This window comes from Talpa occidentalis, unplaced genomic scaffold, assembly GCF_014898055.3.
Source record: "Talpa occidentalis isolate TD23 unplaced genomic scaffold, MPIMG_talOcc4v2.1 talOcc4.17, whole genome shotgun sequence".
NCBI lineage: Eukaryota > Metazoa > Chordata > Mammalia > Eulipotyphla > Talpidae > Talpa > Talpa occidentalis.
In genome coordinates this window covers 40169222-40184732 of record NW_023601754.1, presented here as the reverse complement: position 1 = coordinate 40184732, position 15511 = coordinate 40169222, and the positions used below count along the sequence as shown (strand labels likewise).

The 15511-nt window shown below is 52.2% G+C and overlaps 1 protein-coding gene across 1 annotated transcript in view; it reads right to left on the bottom strand.

Annotated features, from left to right (window-relative positions):
- Positions 1 to 9436, bottom strand: part of RYR1 (ryanodine receptor 1) — a 106432-nt gene extending 96996 nt beyond the window's left edge. The window contains exons 1-9 of the mRNA XM_037517859.2: positions 9351 to 9436; positions 4366 to 4485; positions 3263 to 3367; positions 2396 to 2470; positions 2234 to 2312; positions 1838 to 1950; positions 1448 to 1541; positions 326 to 419; positions 93 to 167 (exon numbers count right to left, since the gene is read on the bottom strand). Of these exons, the coding sequence (XP_037373756.1) occupies positions 93 to 167; positions 326 to 419; positions 1448 to 1541; positions 1838 to 1950; positions 2234 to 2312; positions 2396 to 2470; positions 3263 to 3367; positions 4366 to 4485; positions 9351 to 9398 (803 nt within the window). The 5' untranslated portion in view covers positions 9399 to 9436. The remainder of the gene's footprint in view (positions 1 to 92; positions 168 to 325; positions 420 to 1447; positions 1542 to 1837; positions 1951 to 2233; positions 2313 to 2395; positions 2471 to 3262; positions 3368 to 4365; positions 4486 to 9350) is intronic.
- Positions 9437 to 15511: the final 6075 nt, after the last annotated feature.

Below are 15511 nucleotides of genomic sequence, written 5' to 3'. Positions count from 1 at the left end.
CTCTTCCTCCGTTCTTCCTTCAAGACCCTTTCTCTCCTCCTAGGTCCCCAGAAATCCCCAGCCCCTCCCCTGCCCGGCCGCCTTGCCCCCACCTGATTCGCAGTGGCTCCAGTCTCCAGAGGGAGCGGGCATGGGTGCATACAGCTCCCCCCTCGTAGTGGACCAGTCTGGGGACAAGGGAGAAAGTAAGTCAGGGGTTCAGGCTCCAGCACAGCAAAATCTGACCCCTGGCTCTACCCATGAGGTTCCAGACGCCCAGCTGAACTTCGCCCTCCTCCCCACAACCCCCATCCCTGCCCAAGGTGCTCCTGACCCCAGCCCAGACCTGCGCTGGTCCTCACTGTCGGAGGGGGAGATGGTCAGACACTCGTCCATGTGTCCGTGGAAGAGGCGGAGAACGTGGCCCCCGGTGACGTAGCCTGCGGAGGAGCAGGGGAAGCTGGTCACGCTGGGGCTGGAACCCCAGAGAGAGCGGGAGCTAAAATGGAGACAGGAGTGCTGCTTCTCCCTTGGGGGGGGGGGCGGCTGGGCCTTGGGTTTGGGGGTGTGCAGTTGGTGATCTGTATTTCAGGCAAGAAAGTGGACGTTTGTGGTTTGGGCTAAGGCTAAGGTATGAAGTGAGGAGTCTGAGGTTGGGGAGATGTGTTCAGGTGTCCGGGTATGCAGGGCTGAAGGTGGGTTTGTGTCTGGATTTTTGAGGTTGGAGTGGGAGGTTTGGGTCTCACGTTTCCTGTTATCAGGATCTGAGCTCTAAGCTTGATTTGGGCTCTGGGTTTAGAGGTGTGACGGGTGGGCCTGAGGTTGAAGCCCAAGTTTTGAGTCATCTAAACTTTGGGGTCTGGGCTTGGAGACATCTGAGGTTTATACTTTGAAGTTGTCTGGCCTGAGGTTCAAGGTCTGAGGTAAAGGCCTGAATTTGTGTGTCTGTGGTTCAGAGTGCAACGTGGCTCCGCTCTGGGGCCCCAAGGTTTGGGTTCAAGTGTTGCAGTCAAAGGTTTGAGGCCATGACTTGGGGCCTCAGCATGAGTTCTGAATCTGGGAGGTAATGGGAGACTGAGGTTAAAGCTAGGAGATTTGAGGTTGGTTGGCTCAGATTTGGGGTCAGCATTTGTGGTCTTGGTTAGGGAATCTGAGATTGAATTGGGGGGTCTCAAGGATGAGCTCCAAACTTGATGTTCTAAATTTGCCTCCTAGTCTAGCGGTCTGACCTGCAAGACTTGAGTTTAGTGTGGGAACAAATACTTTAGGGTCTCAGTTTGGGAGTCTAATACTGAGTTTGGGGCTTGGAAGGGGCAGGGGGCATGGTCTGCACTCTGGGGTACCAGATTTGGAGATCTAGCATGACAGTCACAATCTGGAGATACAGGCATGGGGCCTGAGGGGCAAAGATGGAGGTCAATTTGGGGGGAGGGTCTCTGTTTAGGGATCAGAGGTCTGAGGCCCTCACCTTCTTCACAGCAGGAACAGATGGGGTTCATGTTCCACAGTGTCTGCATGAAGGAGGCATCAGCCTGGAGCTCGCCACTGGCTGTAGACAGGTGCTGGGGGCCACGAGTTTATGGGGGTCAGAGATGATGCCGGGTGGGCCACAGTTCCAGAGTGCCAGAAACCGGCAGATGGGAGACAGAAAAGTCAAGGTCACAGATCAGGCAACCAAGATCAAGGTAATGGAGAAGTGGGGAGTCAGGAGCCAGAAACTGGATGCCAGAAGTCAGGAAAGCAGAAATCGGGAGTCAGGATGTTGTGGGTAGAGATCAAGCTGACCCCTGGTGAGGTAAAGGCTGCACCGAGCACTCTGGCCCAGGGCAGCAGGAGGGGGACGGGCAGGATTGCTCACCAGGTAGCGCTCAGAGGACACACTAACAAGGATGAGGTCATCCCCGACGCGGACCTTCTCCCCTTCGGACCTCTGCTTGGAGGCTGGATGCATCGTCCACCAACAGGCTTCTCCTGGGGGCGGGGGCGGGGGGAACTGCCAGCATGAAGGCTCCCCAGCATGCCCTTCCCCAAGGCATTCCCAGCCACTGACCTGCCAAACCCCCTGCTCAAAATGTACGGCTATTGTCCCCCATGCTGTCCCCTATTACTGCCCTGGGATTCTTCCCAGGGTCCCCCCAAGTCTCCCTGTCCAGAATGTGTCCATCCAAGCATTCTGTGCTCCCCACCGGAGTTCTGCAGACCTCTGCACCCCAACTTCCTGCCTGCGCACCCCCACCCCCTCTAGCCCCCGCACCTGTTGCATCCTCCTGCAGCCCCACGTCGAAAGCCAGCTTGTCGGTCATGGAGCGGGAGGTGGTGAGGCAGCTCAGATACTAGAGTTGTAAAGGGGAGTCAGACACCCCCAGACAGCCACTGCACCCCCGCCCCGGCCCGTGCTCCTCACTTAGGCACTCACCATGCGGCTGTGAGCGTGTCGGAGCAGGATGGCGTGGCCATACAGGAGCGTCCTGTGTCCCCCGCCCTGGGACGACTGCGGGGGGCAGGACAGCAACAGTCAGCACAGGCCCCCAAGCCCTCAGGCCTGTCCAGGTGGGGATCTGCTCCCCATAAAATATCCCGTTCGGCAAGAATCCCTGAACAGATTCTCTGCCCTACCCACGGAAGCAGGGATGGAGTAGCCTGTGTTCCCCAAAGCCCCGTGTCTTCTCTGCTGTCGGCTTGGCCAGTGCTGTCTGACCAGTTGTTACATGTTGGCCACCCCCCCAAACCCAAGAGACTTGGCATCTCTTGTGGGGGAGGGGGTACGCCCGGGCACTCATGCCTCCCATCCGGGCTCCCACATGCCCATGCTCTGAGGAGGCCATGTGATGGGGTGCATGATCACATGGCGGACCCACTCCGGGACCGGAGGGGACCCACACTTGGGATGGGGGTGAGGAGGGGAGAGGTCCCATGCGGAGAAGAGCTGAGATCAGATCAGGCTGGGGAAAGACTGGGAGACAGGAGAAAGGGCAGGAGAAAGAAGGGGACTGGGGCTGAGCGCCCCCTGCCTTCCTTCCTGCCTGCCTGGCCTGTTCTGGGCTCCACAGCCCTGACAGCAGGAGTGGGGGAGACCCCCAGCCCCTGTGTGCAGGATGTGAGCCTAAGAGGTGGGCCTGGGGTCAGGAGAGGAGGGGTCAAGACAGGTGACACCCAATTCCAAACCTACCCACTTATCCAAATTGAGGGCCTGTGGGGTGGGCAGAGAGGAAGAAGAGCAGCTGGTAAACGCCTCAGGCCCTGCGCACCCCAGCCACCGTGCCCCTGCAGGCCGGAGCCTTACCTCTGTGCCAGCCTCCACGGTGTTGGCCAGCATCTCCTGCAGGGCTCGCACGGACAGGGACTGCTCCAGGACGAAGCAGCAGATGGCCAGGTCGGGGGGCACATTCTGAGGGGTGGCAGTGTGAGTGGGGGGCCTGAAGACCCCTGAGCTCTGCTTCTCCCCTGCCCCCAGCCTGAATATCTATACCCCTCACAGCCCCTGACCCCAGCCCGACCCCCTCCCAAAGCCCCTGTACTCTGTCCCTTTGGGCACCCCAAATCTATACCAGCATCACTTCGAGACTTGCTCCCTCACCTGAACCTCACAGAAACTTCCACAGTACCCTCCCTACTCAAGTAACCTACACCCCACCCCACATCCTAGGAAGCTTCAGCCCCGTGACTCCCCCTCACACACACTGCACCCTTTTCAACGCATGGAAGCCCCTCTGTGCCTTCCCCTAAAGGTGACCCAAGTGCCTCCAGCACCAAAGGAAGCTGCACCTCTGCTGTCACCACAGACAGACCCAGCCCTTGCCTCCTCCCTCTGATGCCCATGACCAATGCTGCACCTGCCCCAGTCACCTCAGACTCCCAGAGACCTTCCCCTTGGACCGAAGACTCTCAGGCCCCCCAGACTTGGTCTTCTCCCTCAGAGGATATATCACCTCCCTTTCTCAGCCCCTATCCTATTCCCCCAGCTCACCTCTTCCCTCAGAACCTGAGCCCTCATCACCCCCAGGTTCTGTACCCCCACCAACCTCCCCCCAGTGAACCCCCTGCTAGCATCCCCTAACTGCCAGGTCCTTTTCCCTTGGATTCAAGACTCTCTGCACCCCCTCTTTCCCACTGAGACCCCCAATCCCTCCTCAGACCCCAACTCCTAGATGTTCAGGCCACCTTCTCCTTGAGGCCAAGGCTGCCTGTCCCTCAGACCCCTGGACCTCCTGTGCCCCCCTCTTCACACCTCTCCCTCTACCCACCTCAGACCCGCTGGCCCCCATTCTCTTCTAGCCCCCCTCCATTTTCTCTCCTATCTGGACCCCTCTTCACATCCTCTCTGAACCCATGACAGTCCATCCCGAGACTCCCTCCGGCTCCCCTGCCCGCCCTCCCGCCACAGACCTGGGCATTGCTGGTGGGCTCCAGGAAGCAGAGGCGGTTGCCAAAGCCCTCGGCGGCCAGGCAGAGCTTGAGGTGCTCCTTGAGCACGGTGGCGCTGCACTGCAGGACCACCTCGTCATCCTGGGGGTGAGAGGGGGGTCAGGGCTCACCCACATCCACGGGCCCTCTAAAGAAGAGAAGCCTGCCCCCCGATTCCTCCAGTCAGAGCCACGCTGAGGGCCCTGCACACTTCTCACATCCCCATGAGGTAGGAGCCACGTCACCCCCATTAAAATTGGGGAAACTGAGGCTCAAAGAGGAGCCCTGGCTTGTCTGAGGTCACACACTGGTAACAGGAGGAGCTGGGGTTTGAACCCGAGTCCTGCTCACTCGGGGGGCCTCCCAGGGGGTCAGCAAGTGAGCCACTGGAAGGTGGAAACTAGGAGCACCTCGGGTCAGGTGCATTCTCAGCTCAGCCTCCTTGCATTTCTCCTGTGTTGTTCTTTTAATGCCAGCTCTCACTTAACGAGCGCTTTCTAACACCTGACTGAAATGCTAGCGCCTGGGCTGGACGCTGGCCGGAAGGGACAGGCCCTAAAGGAGGACACTGAGACCACTGGCCAGAGGTGACTAGGGACTGGCTGAGGACTGGACGGTGGCACCAGAGCAATCCAGCTGCGCGAGACCTAAAATGAGGCCCTGTTGGCGGGTTCCAGCTTTGTGTGAAGTCACAGCATGTGCTCACGCAAACCTAGACAGCGTGGCTGGTGACACCCCTGGGCCGGATGGTGTGGCCTCTTGGGCCTCTTGGTGTATATCCAGCCTGTCATGGACAGGACCCTCGTCAAGCCATGGATGACATTACTAGATTTACCTGCTTCCAGAGCTGTGCGGTACTGTGGCTTTGCAGGAGACAGCCCTCGCTTGTAAGAAACGTACACTGATGTGTTTAAAGGGTACCTGCAACTTACTCTCAAGCAGTTCAGGGAAAAAATATGGGGGGAGGGGGAAATGGAAGGAAAGATAAAGCAGATGTGGCAAATTCAACATCTGAGGAAAGGGTTGAAGGCCACAGGGAAATGCTTTGAATTAACCTTGCAACTTTTCTCTGAGCTTGAAATGATCTCAAGACTATGAATTTTAAAGTCCAAAGTAAAAGAAAAGCATTTTCCTAGGTGCTGGGTCCCATAGCAAAAACTTAGTGTATTTTAATTAATTAAACTCTTGCCACAAGCCCTATCATGTGAAGCTGAGAAAACTGAGGCTCAGAGAGGTGCAGTGGCTTGCCCAAGGTCACACAGCCAGCATAGGGCATGGCTGGCATTTGATCCCAATGCCATGGCTGTAGAGCCACACTCTTGGGACATTAGATCCCTTCTAATATATTAACATAGTAGCCATATTAATATTTCTAACTAATATAATATAGGGGAGAGATTGCTCAATGTTTTTACTGCCATCTCAGTCAAAAGTGATAAAGACCCCAGCTCTTAACCACTGAGTAAACAGTGGTTATGTTATTTCATAGCAAAGGAAACAAGTACAAGCAGGTTAGCCATCCTGCCTAAGGCCGCAGCCTCCAGCCCTTCCAAGCACATCACACAAACATGTTCCAACCCTAGGCTCCCATCCACACAGGCTGCCCTTGGTCTGTCTGTCCATCCAGACTGGGAGGAGGGACAGAGATCTGACTTGTTGGCAGGAGACCCCAGGATTGCTCTATCTTGTAACCACCAGCCCCCCACATTGTCATACACCAGTCATTCGTGTATTTGTCAGCATCACATAGCTTGCATTTATTAAGCACTTACTTTCTACTAGGCCTTACACTCAGGTCTTCATATTCATTTAACAGACATTTGGGGGCCTCCCTGGTGGTGCAGGGGTTAAAGACAGCACTCTCAAGCTATTGCCAGCCACTGCAGCACGAGTTCGATCCCCAGCCAGGGAGGTGACCCACAGGTCTGCAGCAGACCTCCCTCAGCAGTGTATTTCAATAGATCTACCTGTTCTGCTCCCCACTCTGTCTCTGGTGAATCCTCTCACCCCCCCCACCTCTGCCCTACACCCCAGCTCTTGCATGCATAAATAAATAAATCTTCAGACATTTACTGAGCATGTGCTCTGTGCCAGGCGCTATTATAGGCACCAAAGCAGTGACTAAAGCAGACAAAGTCCCTGTCATCACAGAGCTGACATCTTCGTGGTAGTGAGGTAATGGGCAAGTGAATACCTTCCTCGTTTTAACGTTGGTGGTAAGGATTATGGAAAAAATAACCCCGGGTGATGTAAGAGATGTGAGGGCAGTGAAGAGGCAGCCTATCCAAGGATGTGACATTTGAGTGACCCCTGTCCAAATAACGAGAAGGAATCAGTCCTGATCATCTCTGGGAGAAGAATGTTCCAGGAGGAGGGGAAGCCTGTGCAAAGACCAGTGGCTGGAGGGAGCACAGGACACAGCATGGCAGCTGCAGGAGCAAGGGGGCGAGTGGGAGGAAATTTGCATGAGCCCCTTGAATCTTTATGGTACATATTTTTGTCCCCACTTTTCAGATTAGGAAATCGAGGTTCAGAAAGAAAAGAAAATCACTTGCCCACAGTTAGGAAATAAGCAAATGGCAAAGTTGGGATGTAAACCAGAGACAGGGGTCCTAATTGCTCCACCAATGATTCTCAAACTTTGTCCTGCATCAGAATGAAGGGGAAGGGATGGTCTGGTTGAAAATACAGCTTCTTTACTATCCAGTCTCCCCCGCTACACAGCCTGATCAGTGGATTAGCCAGCTCCCAATGGGTTCCAGTGTGGACCATGCTTTGAGAAACCCCAGTCTGGGTAGGGTGAGAGGTCGCCAACCATCAGAGGGAAATGAAATCTATGGGGGAGGCCATGACCATCACGCTGAAAAACTGAAATAAGTAGAGCAAGAACAGAAAATAGCGACATGCCTCTCTTGCGCCAAGGGCTACCTACATTTGATGAAATTTGTTATGGTTAAAAATAGGTATGTGTGAATGCACCTAATTTGTTCACACTTGCATGAGCTGCAGGCAACCCAAATTCATCAGCAGGACAAGCAAATTGTGCAGATTCACATGGACTACTACTCAGCAACAAAAAGAAATGAACTCTTGGTACACGATACACAGGCGAATGTCAAGAATATTACACTGGGGCCTCCCCGGTGGCGCAAGGGGTTAACATGCAACCTATAAAGCTATCCGCAGCCACTGTAGCACGAGTTTGATCCCTGGCCAGGGAGATACCCACATGGCACAGCAGACGTCTCCTGCCTCACCCGCTGTTCCCCTCAGCAGTGTATATTTCAGTGGATCTGCCTGTTGTGCTCCCCACTCTGTCTCTGGTGAGTCCTCTCACCCCCCACACTTCTGGCCTGTACCCCAGTTCTTGTATGCATAAATAAATAAATCTTAAAAAAAAAAATAAAACCATGTCTTACTGGTGGGACCATGTCCCAAAAGTTTGAGAATACCAACCATGCCACCTCGATAAAGTTCCAGAAAACAGACTGAGCCTGCGGCCAAGTGACACCAGGGCCAGGCCTTGGGACCAACGCTAGCTACCTTGGCAAGTGTGAGCCCAGCTTTTCTCTTGGGAAAGCAGAAGGACAAGGCCTCAGGGGCATCCGGAGATGACACTTTCCTGGCCTTGACCTTGGGCAAATGACCACACCACTCAAGCCTCGGTTTCCCGCAAATCTCCCATGGAGATAAAGATAGGGCCCTACCTCAGAAGATAGGGCAGCGAGGATATAATTAGATGCATGAGGAGGCAGTGGCCCTGGGCACTGCTGCTCAGGGGGGGCTGATCATGGGCTTGGTCTTATTAGGACCGGGGTGGAGAAGAGAGCCCAACCCATAGTGTCTGCTAAGAAGAAGCCGGGGTGAAGCTGAATGTCCAGCTGTCCCTATCCTTCATACCAGCATCAGCTGTTCCTGCCTCCCACCCAGGAAACCGGACCCGGCTGACCAGGGTCCTATTCTGGGGCCGGAATGCTGTGTCAGCATTTTCTCAGGGCCCAGGAGGGGGAGCCAAAGAAATAGTGCAGGGTCATCAGACCTGGCCCAGAGGCGAGAACATCCCTCCCATACTCACACCCCCACACCCAGCCAAGCCACTGGAGGGAAAAGTGGGAAGGACTATAAGATAGGCAGCCCCTGCCCCCGCCCCCGCCCTCCATCCTCACCCTGTCCCAAGCCCAGGCCCCAGAAAATCGGGCTATTCTGGGAGGGACACCTGTTGTTCCAATTCCCACCCCTGCCCCCAGCCAGGGTTCAGAGATGGGAGACAGAGCGAGAGAGGCAGAGGGAATATGAAGCCAAAGAACAAAGACCGAGACAGGGAGACAGAGATGGAGAAACAGAGATAACCAGAGATGGATATGGAGACACTCCATTCAGAGACCATTAGAAGCCACAGCCGACTCTCCCTCCCGAAACGAAGGGGGTAAGAAAGAAGACCCAGCACCGAGGGTCCAAGGGACCCTCTAGAAGACACTTTAGAACTGAGAGTTCAAAGGAATTGGGGTCCTCCAGTCCACTCCGGCCCCCTTCCCGAGAATGTAAATAGGTCAGAGTCTGGAACAAGAAGAGAATTAGGGCCAGGTGGTGGGGGGGGGGGGCAGACAGCTAAATTAAGCTCAGGAATTAGAACCACCTTCCCCTCGTGCCTGCTTCCAGGGTGGGAGGGGGTGATCCCTCAGCTGCGCCCCTTCCCAGGGACGAATCACTCACTGCACAGGAGAAAGTAGCCCAAGATCCTCCCCCCATTCTGCAGTTCCACATTCTGCCAGCTCTCCGTGGCGAGGAAGAGGAGAGACGAAGAGGCACAAAAAACGGGGCAAGACAGAGGGACTCTCACCCCAAGAGACCCCGAGCCTCAGAGGCCGTCTCCGGGCAGGACAGAGCCTTCCCGAGACGGAGAGGCGCTCGGGGCCTGGGAGGGAGCCCGGAGACCCCCCAGCACAGCGGGAAGAGCTGCTACGCACCGTCCGCAGGAACTGGACGTCGTCCTCGCCCTCTCCTCCGTCACCCATGATGTCGAGGCCCGAGGGGCCGGGGCCGAGGTCGGGGAGCAGAGAGAGGGGGCCGCAGGCGGGGCGGGGGTCTGGGGGGGCGGGCTGGGGTCGGAGACCTCCGCAGACGCCCGAGGTACCCGCGAGGCAGATGGAACTGCGAGGAGGACGCGCGCGCTGGACAGAACGGGAAGGAGGCCCCGCCCCCCGGCCCTCATTGGGCCAGGAAGGCAAGGCCACGCCCCTTCCCCAGAGCCCCGCCCACAAGCCCTGCGTCTCGGCTACAGGTTCCCGCTCAGTACCTGCAGCTCGCGTCTCACATCAGTCCGCGTTGTTAAGAAGAGGGAATAAAAATGTCCGGTCCTTGCCACGTAGAGTTTCAAGGACACAGCTCAAATCCGTGATGTAGTCCTCGCAGCAATTCCATGGAGTCAGTACTCTAGCAGTGCCCATTCTGCAGATGAGGAAATCTGCCACAGAGAGGGACAGTGATTTGCCGAAGGCCACACAGAGGCAGAGCCAGAGATGTGAACCAGAGCCAGAGTCCTTGACCATTCTTCAGCGTCTGGATATTTGCATAATAGCTGCTATTTATAACAAAAGCCCACTTCCCCAGGGTCAGGTCCCGCCCTCCCCCCAAATTCTATCCCTTCTTCCTCCCAGGGGCTGCCTGAGTCACAGAGGGCCACTTGCTGGACCACCCCTGGGATTTGCAAATTGGAGAGCAGAAGCCTGGTAAACCAGTTCTTACTGCTCCTGGCCCTGCAGGCTAGAGGAGACACGGGCTCTTGGGGGTACCCCGGGCCTCTGGGGAGCTCTGACAGCCTCCGCAGTTCCCTAAAACAGGAAGCTGTGAGGCCTGGAGGCCCAGGGGAGGATGCCACACACATCTGGGCCTGCTGCCAGGTAGGCAGCTTTGTGCCTCTGAGCATCAGTTCCCTCATCTGTCATCTGAAGTAATACGGAAGACACACTACTCTTGGGGTGGAGGAAGATTCCATAAGAAAACGCATTAGATCATTTTGAATGCTGCTGCTGATGACAGCAACTCTTCCATTACACTTACCTATTCATTGGCACTATTTTAAGTGCTTTTTATTTTTTTTTTTTTATTTTTTTTTTTTTTTATAGAGGCATGCTTTATTTATTTGTTTGTTGGTTTGTTTGTTTGTTTTGTTTATACATGCACTGGGTACAGTCAGAAGCGCGGGAGGGTGAGAGAATTCACCAGAGCCAGAGCGGGGAGCAGAGCAGGCAGAAGGACCGAAGTACACTGCTGAGGGGAGCAGCGGGCGGCAGGAGAGGTCTGCACGCCATGTGGGACCCTCCTCCGGTGGCCGGGGAGCAGCCAGGGATCGAACCGGCGCCACAGAGGCCGCGGGCAGCTTCGCAACCCAGCACTCAACCGCTGCGCCACCGGGGAGGCCCTTAAGTGCTTTTTATTTTTTTAATAAAATGGTCTCATTTAATCCTTGAAACAGCTCTGTGAGGTAGGTACTATTAATATCCCCTTTCCAGATGGGGAAACTGAGGCACAGGAGGTATAAGTGACTTATCCAAGCAAACCACATAGTAACTGACTAATATGTGGATCTATCAAAGTGATTGTTATTAACATATAGTGGTAGTTATTAAGTCATACAAAACAATACCATGCAGTTCAAGAAAATTATACATAAAATGTTACTAAATGTATCATAGGTTTGTGTTACATAAATATTGACCATATGATTACAATATATTGTATATGTTTCTACCATATTATTGGATTATAGACTATTATAATTAAAGAGGAACATATCAGGCTAATTAATTAGATAATACAATATAATCCTATTATCTATTTTACATATTATATCAAATATTAAGCTTTTCTTCAGAATTTTATATGTAACATCAAATTATTCTGTGTCATTGTGTATTACATCATAAGATATTAATTGTTTCTTTTTTGGTCAGCCACCATTATGACTACCCAGTTACTGGCTACCTGTTCAGTGGCTTGTGGGGGCTTCACAGGACTCCCTGGTGACTGACCCCTTCTGGTATTTACCCTCCCCCGGGGGGGGACACCCTTGCTGTCCCTAGGATCCCCAAAATAACATTGCAGTGAACATCCTTGTATATGTCCCCTCATGGAGCTGAGAAAGTCTTGGTGTGACAGTCTCAGAATTCACTGGCAATTGATAGAGCCACGCACGAGCTTTGCTGGTGCCCCATGCCCTTGACAATGACCATCCACCACCAGGACCTGAGGGTTCCGAGGCCTCCACAGCCTCAACCGCCATTTGACATTTTCCACCTTCTAATGTTTGCCAGACCAATAGGATGATTCACTGTCATTTCCATTTGCACTGCCCTGATGGGTTACCAATAATTTCTAGCTTCTTCTCTGGAGGCTGTTAAGGGCTTCCTCATCACCCACTGCTAATCTTTGCCGGTATTCTCATCAGAGTTGCTATCTTTTTCACTTGCTGTTCTGTCTACATCCTAGATATTAATTTCTCATTGATTTTAGACAGTGTAACTACCTTTTTCCGTTCTGTTATCTGATATTTGTCCCATGCTGTTCTTATTCAAAGAAATCCTTATTTGCATGTTATCAAAGGCATCTTCTTTCTGCCTGATGGGTTGCTGTGGTCAGATTTAGAAGTCTTTTCCTTTGTGGTTGTCAGTGTTATTGTTGGTATGAACCATCCCTGTGGACCTCAAGGGTGACATGCACACATACCAGTGCCAATCTTTCCGACCTCCTCCCTGAGGCTTCTCTGAGTCCCGGGAGCCGGGAGACACACACATTACAGGCTGGAGTCAGCCTGGAGCATTACATCACCTCTCTGAGATGCAGGTGCTGCTGGGAGGAGCTGGGAGATGGCACATTAAGGACAGCAGCGCTTTAGACCAGAGGAGAGAAGAGGCAGGAAGAGGAAGCGATGGGGTGAACAGCTCAGAAATGAATTGGCATACCATAGAAGAGAAAAGTTAAAACAGACTGTGCTTATCTAAATTTCTGATATGGAAAAAAGGGGGGGCATCCTTGGTGGCACAAGGGGTTAAGCACAGCACTGTGAAGCTATTCACAGCCTTGGCAGCACGAGTCATCCCTGGCCAGGGAGCTACCCACATGACACAGCAGACCTCTCCTGCCTTGCCCGCTGCTCCCCTCAGCAGTGTATTTCAGTCAGTCTGCCTGTTCTGCTCCCCACTCTGTCTCTGGTGAATCCTCTCACCCCCTGCACCTCTGGCCTGTATGCCAGTTCTTGTATGCATAAATAAATGAATCTTTTTTAAAAAAAGCATCCATGGTAACTTTTTTTAAGATTTATTTTATTTATTTATGCATACAAGGCTGGGGTGTAGGCCAGAAGTGTGAGAGGGTGAGAGGATTCACCAGAGACAGAGTGGGGAGCAGAACAGGCAGATTGACTGAAATACACTGCTGAGGGGAGCAGCGGGCAAGTCAGGAGAGGTCTGCTGTGCCATGTGGGTCACCACCCTGGCCAGGGATCGAACTCATGCTGCAGTGGCTGCCCATAGCTTCATAGTGCTGAGACTTAACCCCTTGCACCACCAAGGAGGCCCCCCCATGCTGACTTTTTTAAATGAAAAAAATGGAGAAAAATACACTTCTAGGATAGCTTTGAGTGAGTGACTAATATACTGGGTTTGGCAGAATCATATTAATTACCTACTTATTCTACTCCTGAGTATCTACTCTACAGAATTGCACACCTTAATGTTCATCAAAAGGCAAGTGCTAACAATAGGTAAAACCTGGAGACAACCCAAATGCCCAAAAATAGATAACTGGCTCAAGAAGATGTGGTATATATACACAACGGAATATTACTCAGCAATCAAAAAAGATAAACTCATGCCATTCGCAGCAACGTGGATGGAGCTAGAAGGAATTATGCTCAGTGAAATAAGCCAGAAGGAAAAAGAAAACTATCGGATGGTTTCACTTATAGCAGGAATATAGGGGAACCAAAAAAGACATCAGTGTAAAAAAATAATAACAGTACAAAACACAACAGAGCAAAAACAGAGACATCCTGCAGGGGAGGAGGAGGGAGAGGGATCAGAGGGAGAGAGGGAGGAGCACAGGGGACTGAGGTGATAGTGCACGGGTGCACTGGTGAAGGAAACTCTATGGGGACTACACCTGATGTGGTGGGGGGAAGCAAATACTGTTTAAAAATGAGTAATGATGTAAAAAATAAAAAAAGATAATTTTTTAAAAAGATAAAAAAAAGCAAGTCCTAGAATGTTCACAGCGACATTATTCATAACCGCTTCCAACTGGAAACAATCAATAAATTGTGGCATATAGTCATGTATCACTGTACATTTCGGTAATTGACTAACCACATATACAACAGTGCCAGTAAGCGTGCCATCTAGCCTGGGTGTGTAGTAGGCTACACCACCCAGGTTTGTATAATGACCCTCTGGCACTGGCACACAATGAAATTGCCCAACAGCGGATTTCTCAGCATGACTCCCCATCATTGAGAGATGCGGACTGTGTCACAATGGAAAATATACAGCAAAGAAAAGGAATAAACTACAACCAAACATATTAACCTGGAAGACTCAAAAAGACATGATGTTGAGGGCCTCCCCTAGTGGCGCAGCGGTTGAGCACTGGGCTGCGAAGCTGCCCGCAGCCTCTGTAGCACTGGTTCGATCCCTGGCTGCCAGCGAGGGTCCCACATGGTGCGCAGACCTCTCCTGCCGCGCCCACTGCTCCCTCAGCAGTGTATTTCCTCAGTCTGCCTGTTCTGTTCCCCACTCTGGCTCTGGTGAATTCTCTCACCCTCCCACGCTTCTGACTGTAACCAGTGCTTGTATAAATAAATAAATCTTGAAAAAAAAAAAAAAAGACATGATGTTGAATGAAGGAAGCCAGACACATGAAGTGATCCTATTTACATACAATTCAAATGCAGGTAAAGTGACTGTTGACAAACAGGCTGGTGGTAACTTTAGGGGGGCAGCACCGGGAAGGGGCACAAGGACACTGGGAGGGGAGGGGAATGTCCTGGTTCTTGATTTATGGACTTCATCCCAACTCTTGGCCTTAACTTTATAAAAATAAAAATAAAAATTTTTATTTTTATAAAAATTCTTTTATCTACATGTGTCATGCTTAACATATTTTTTTCACTGAAGTACAAGACACAAATCATAATTGTTTCTTGAAATCTGATAATATGTGATATTGGTCATCCCTGCTTGAGAGGGAGTGTGGGAGACTCTCTGGGGAGGGGACTCCCAGAAAGTTTACCTCTCTTTCTAACGTTTCCATAATCAGATAACACTCTTTAAGACTGTGTGAGAATCGAATGAGTTCATATTTTAATATTCAAAATATTTACCATACTGTGTGGTAAACAGTTGGTGCTACATAAGGGCTTGTGATAATGAAAGTAATGGTGAAAATGTTTTCTGGGGTACACGTGATTTTATTAAAACTAAACTAGGGTCCTCCCTGGTGGCACAAGGAGTTATAAAATGCAACCTGCAAAGCTGTCCACAGCCTCTGCAGCATGAGTTCAATCCCCTGGCCAGCCAGGAAGCTACCCACATGGCACAGCAGACCTCTCCTGCCTCGCCCGCTGCTCCCCTCAGCAGTGTACTTCGGTCAGTCTGCCTGTTCTGCTCCCCCCTCTGTCTCTGGTGAATCCTCCCACCCCCTGCACCTCTGGCCTGTACCCCAGCTCTTGTATGCATAAATAAATAAATCTTTAAAAAAAAAAAAAAAACTAAATCAGGAGGAAAAGAAACATACAAGGAAGGGCCTCCCTGGTGGTACAAGGGGTTAAGTGCAGAGTGTGAAGCTGTTAGCTGCGGGGACAGTGCAGCCTCTGCAGTGCAAATTCGATCCCCAGCCAGCCAGGGAGGTGACCCACAAGGCGCAGCCGACCTCTTCTGACTCACCCGCTGCTCCCCTCAGCAGTGTATTTCAGTCCATCTGCCTGTTCTGCTTCCCACTCTGTCTCTGGTGAATCCTCTTACCTCCCACATCTCGGGCCTGTACCCAGTTTTTGAATGCATCAATAAATAAATCTTTTTTTTTTTTTGTGGGACCCTCGCCGGCGACCGGGGAACAAATCGGTGCTGCAGAGGCT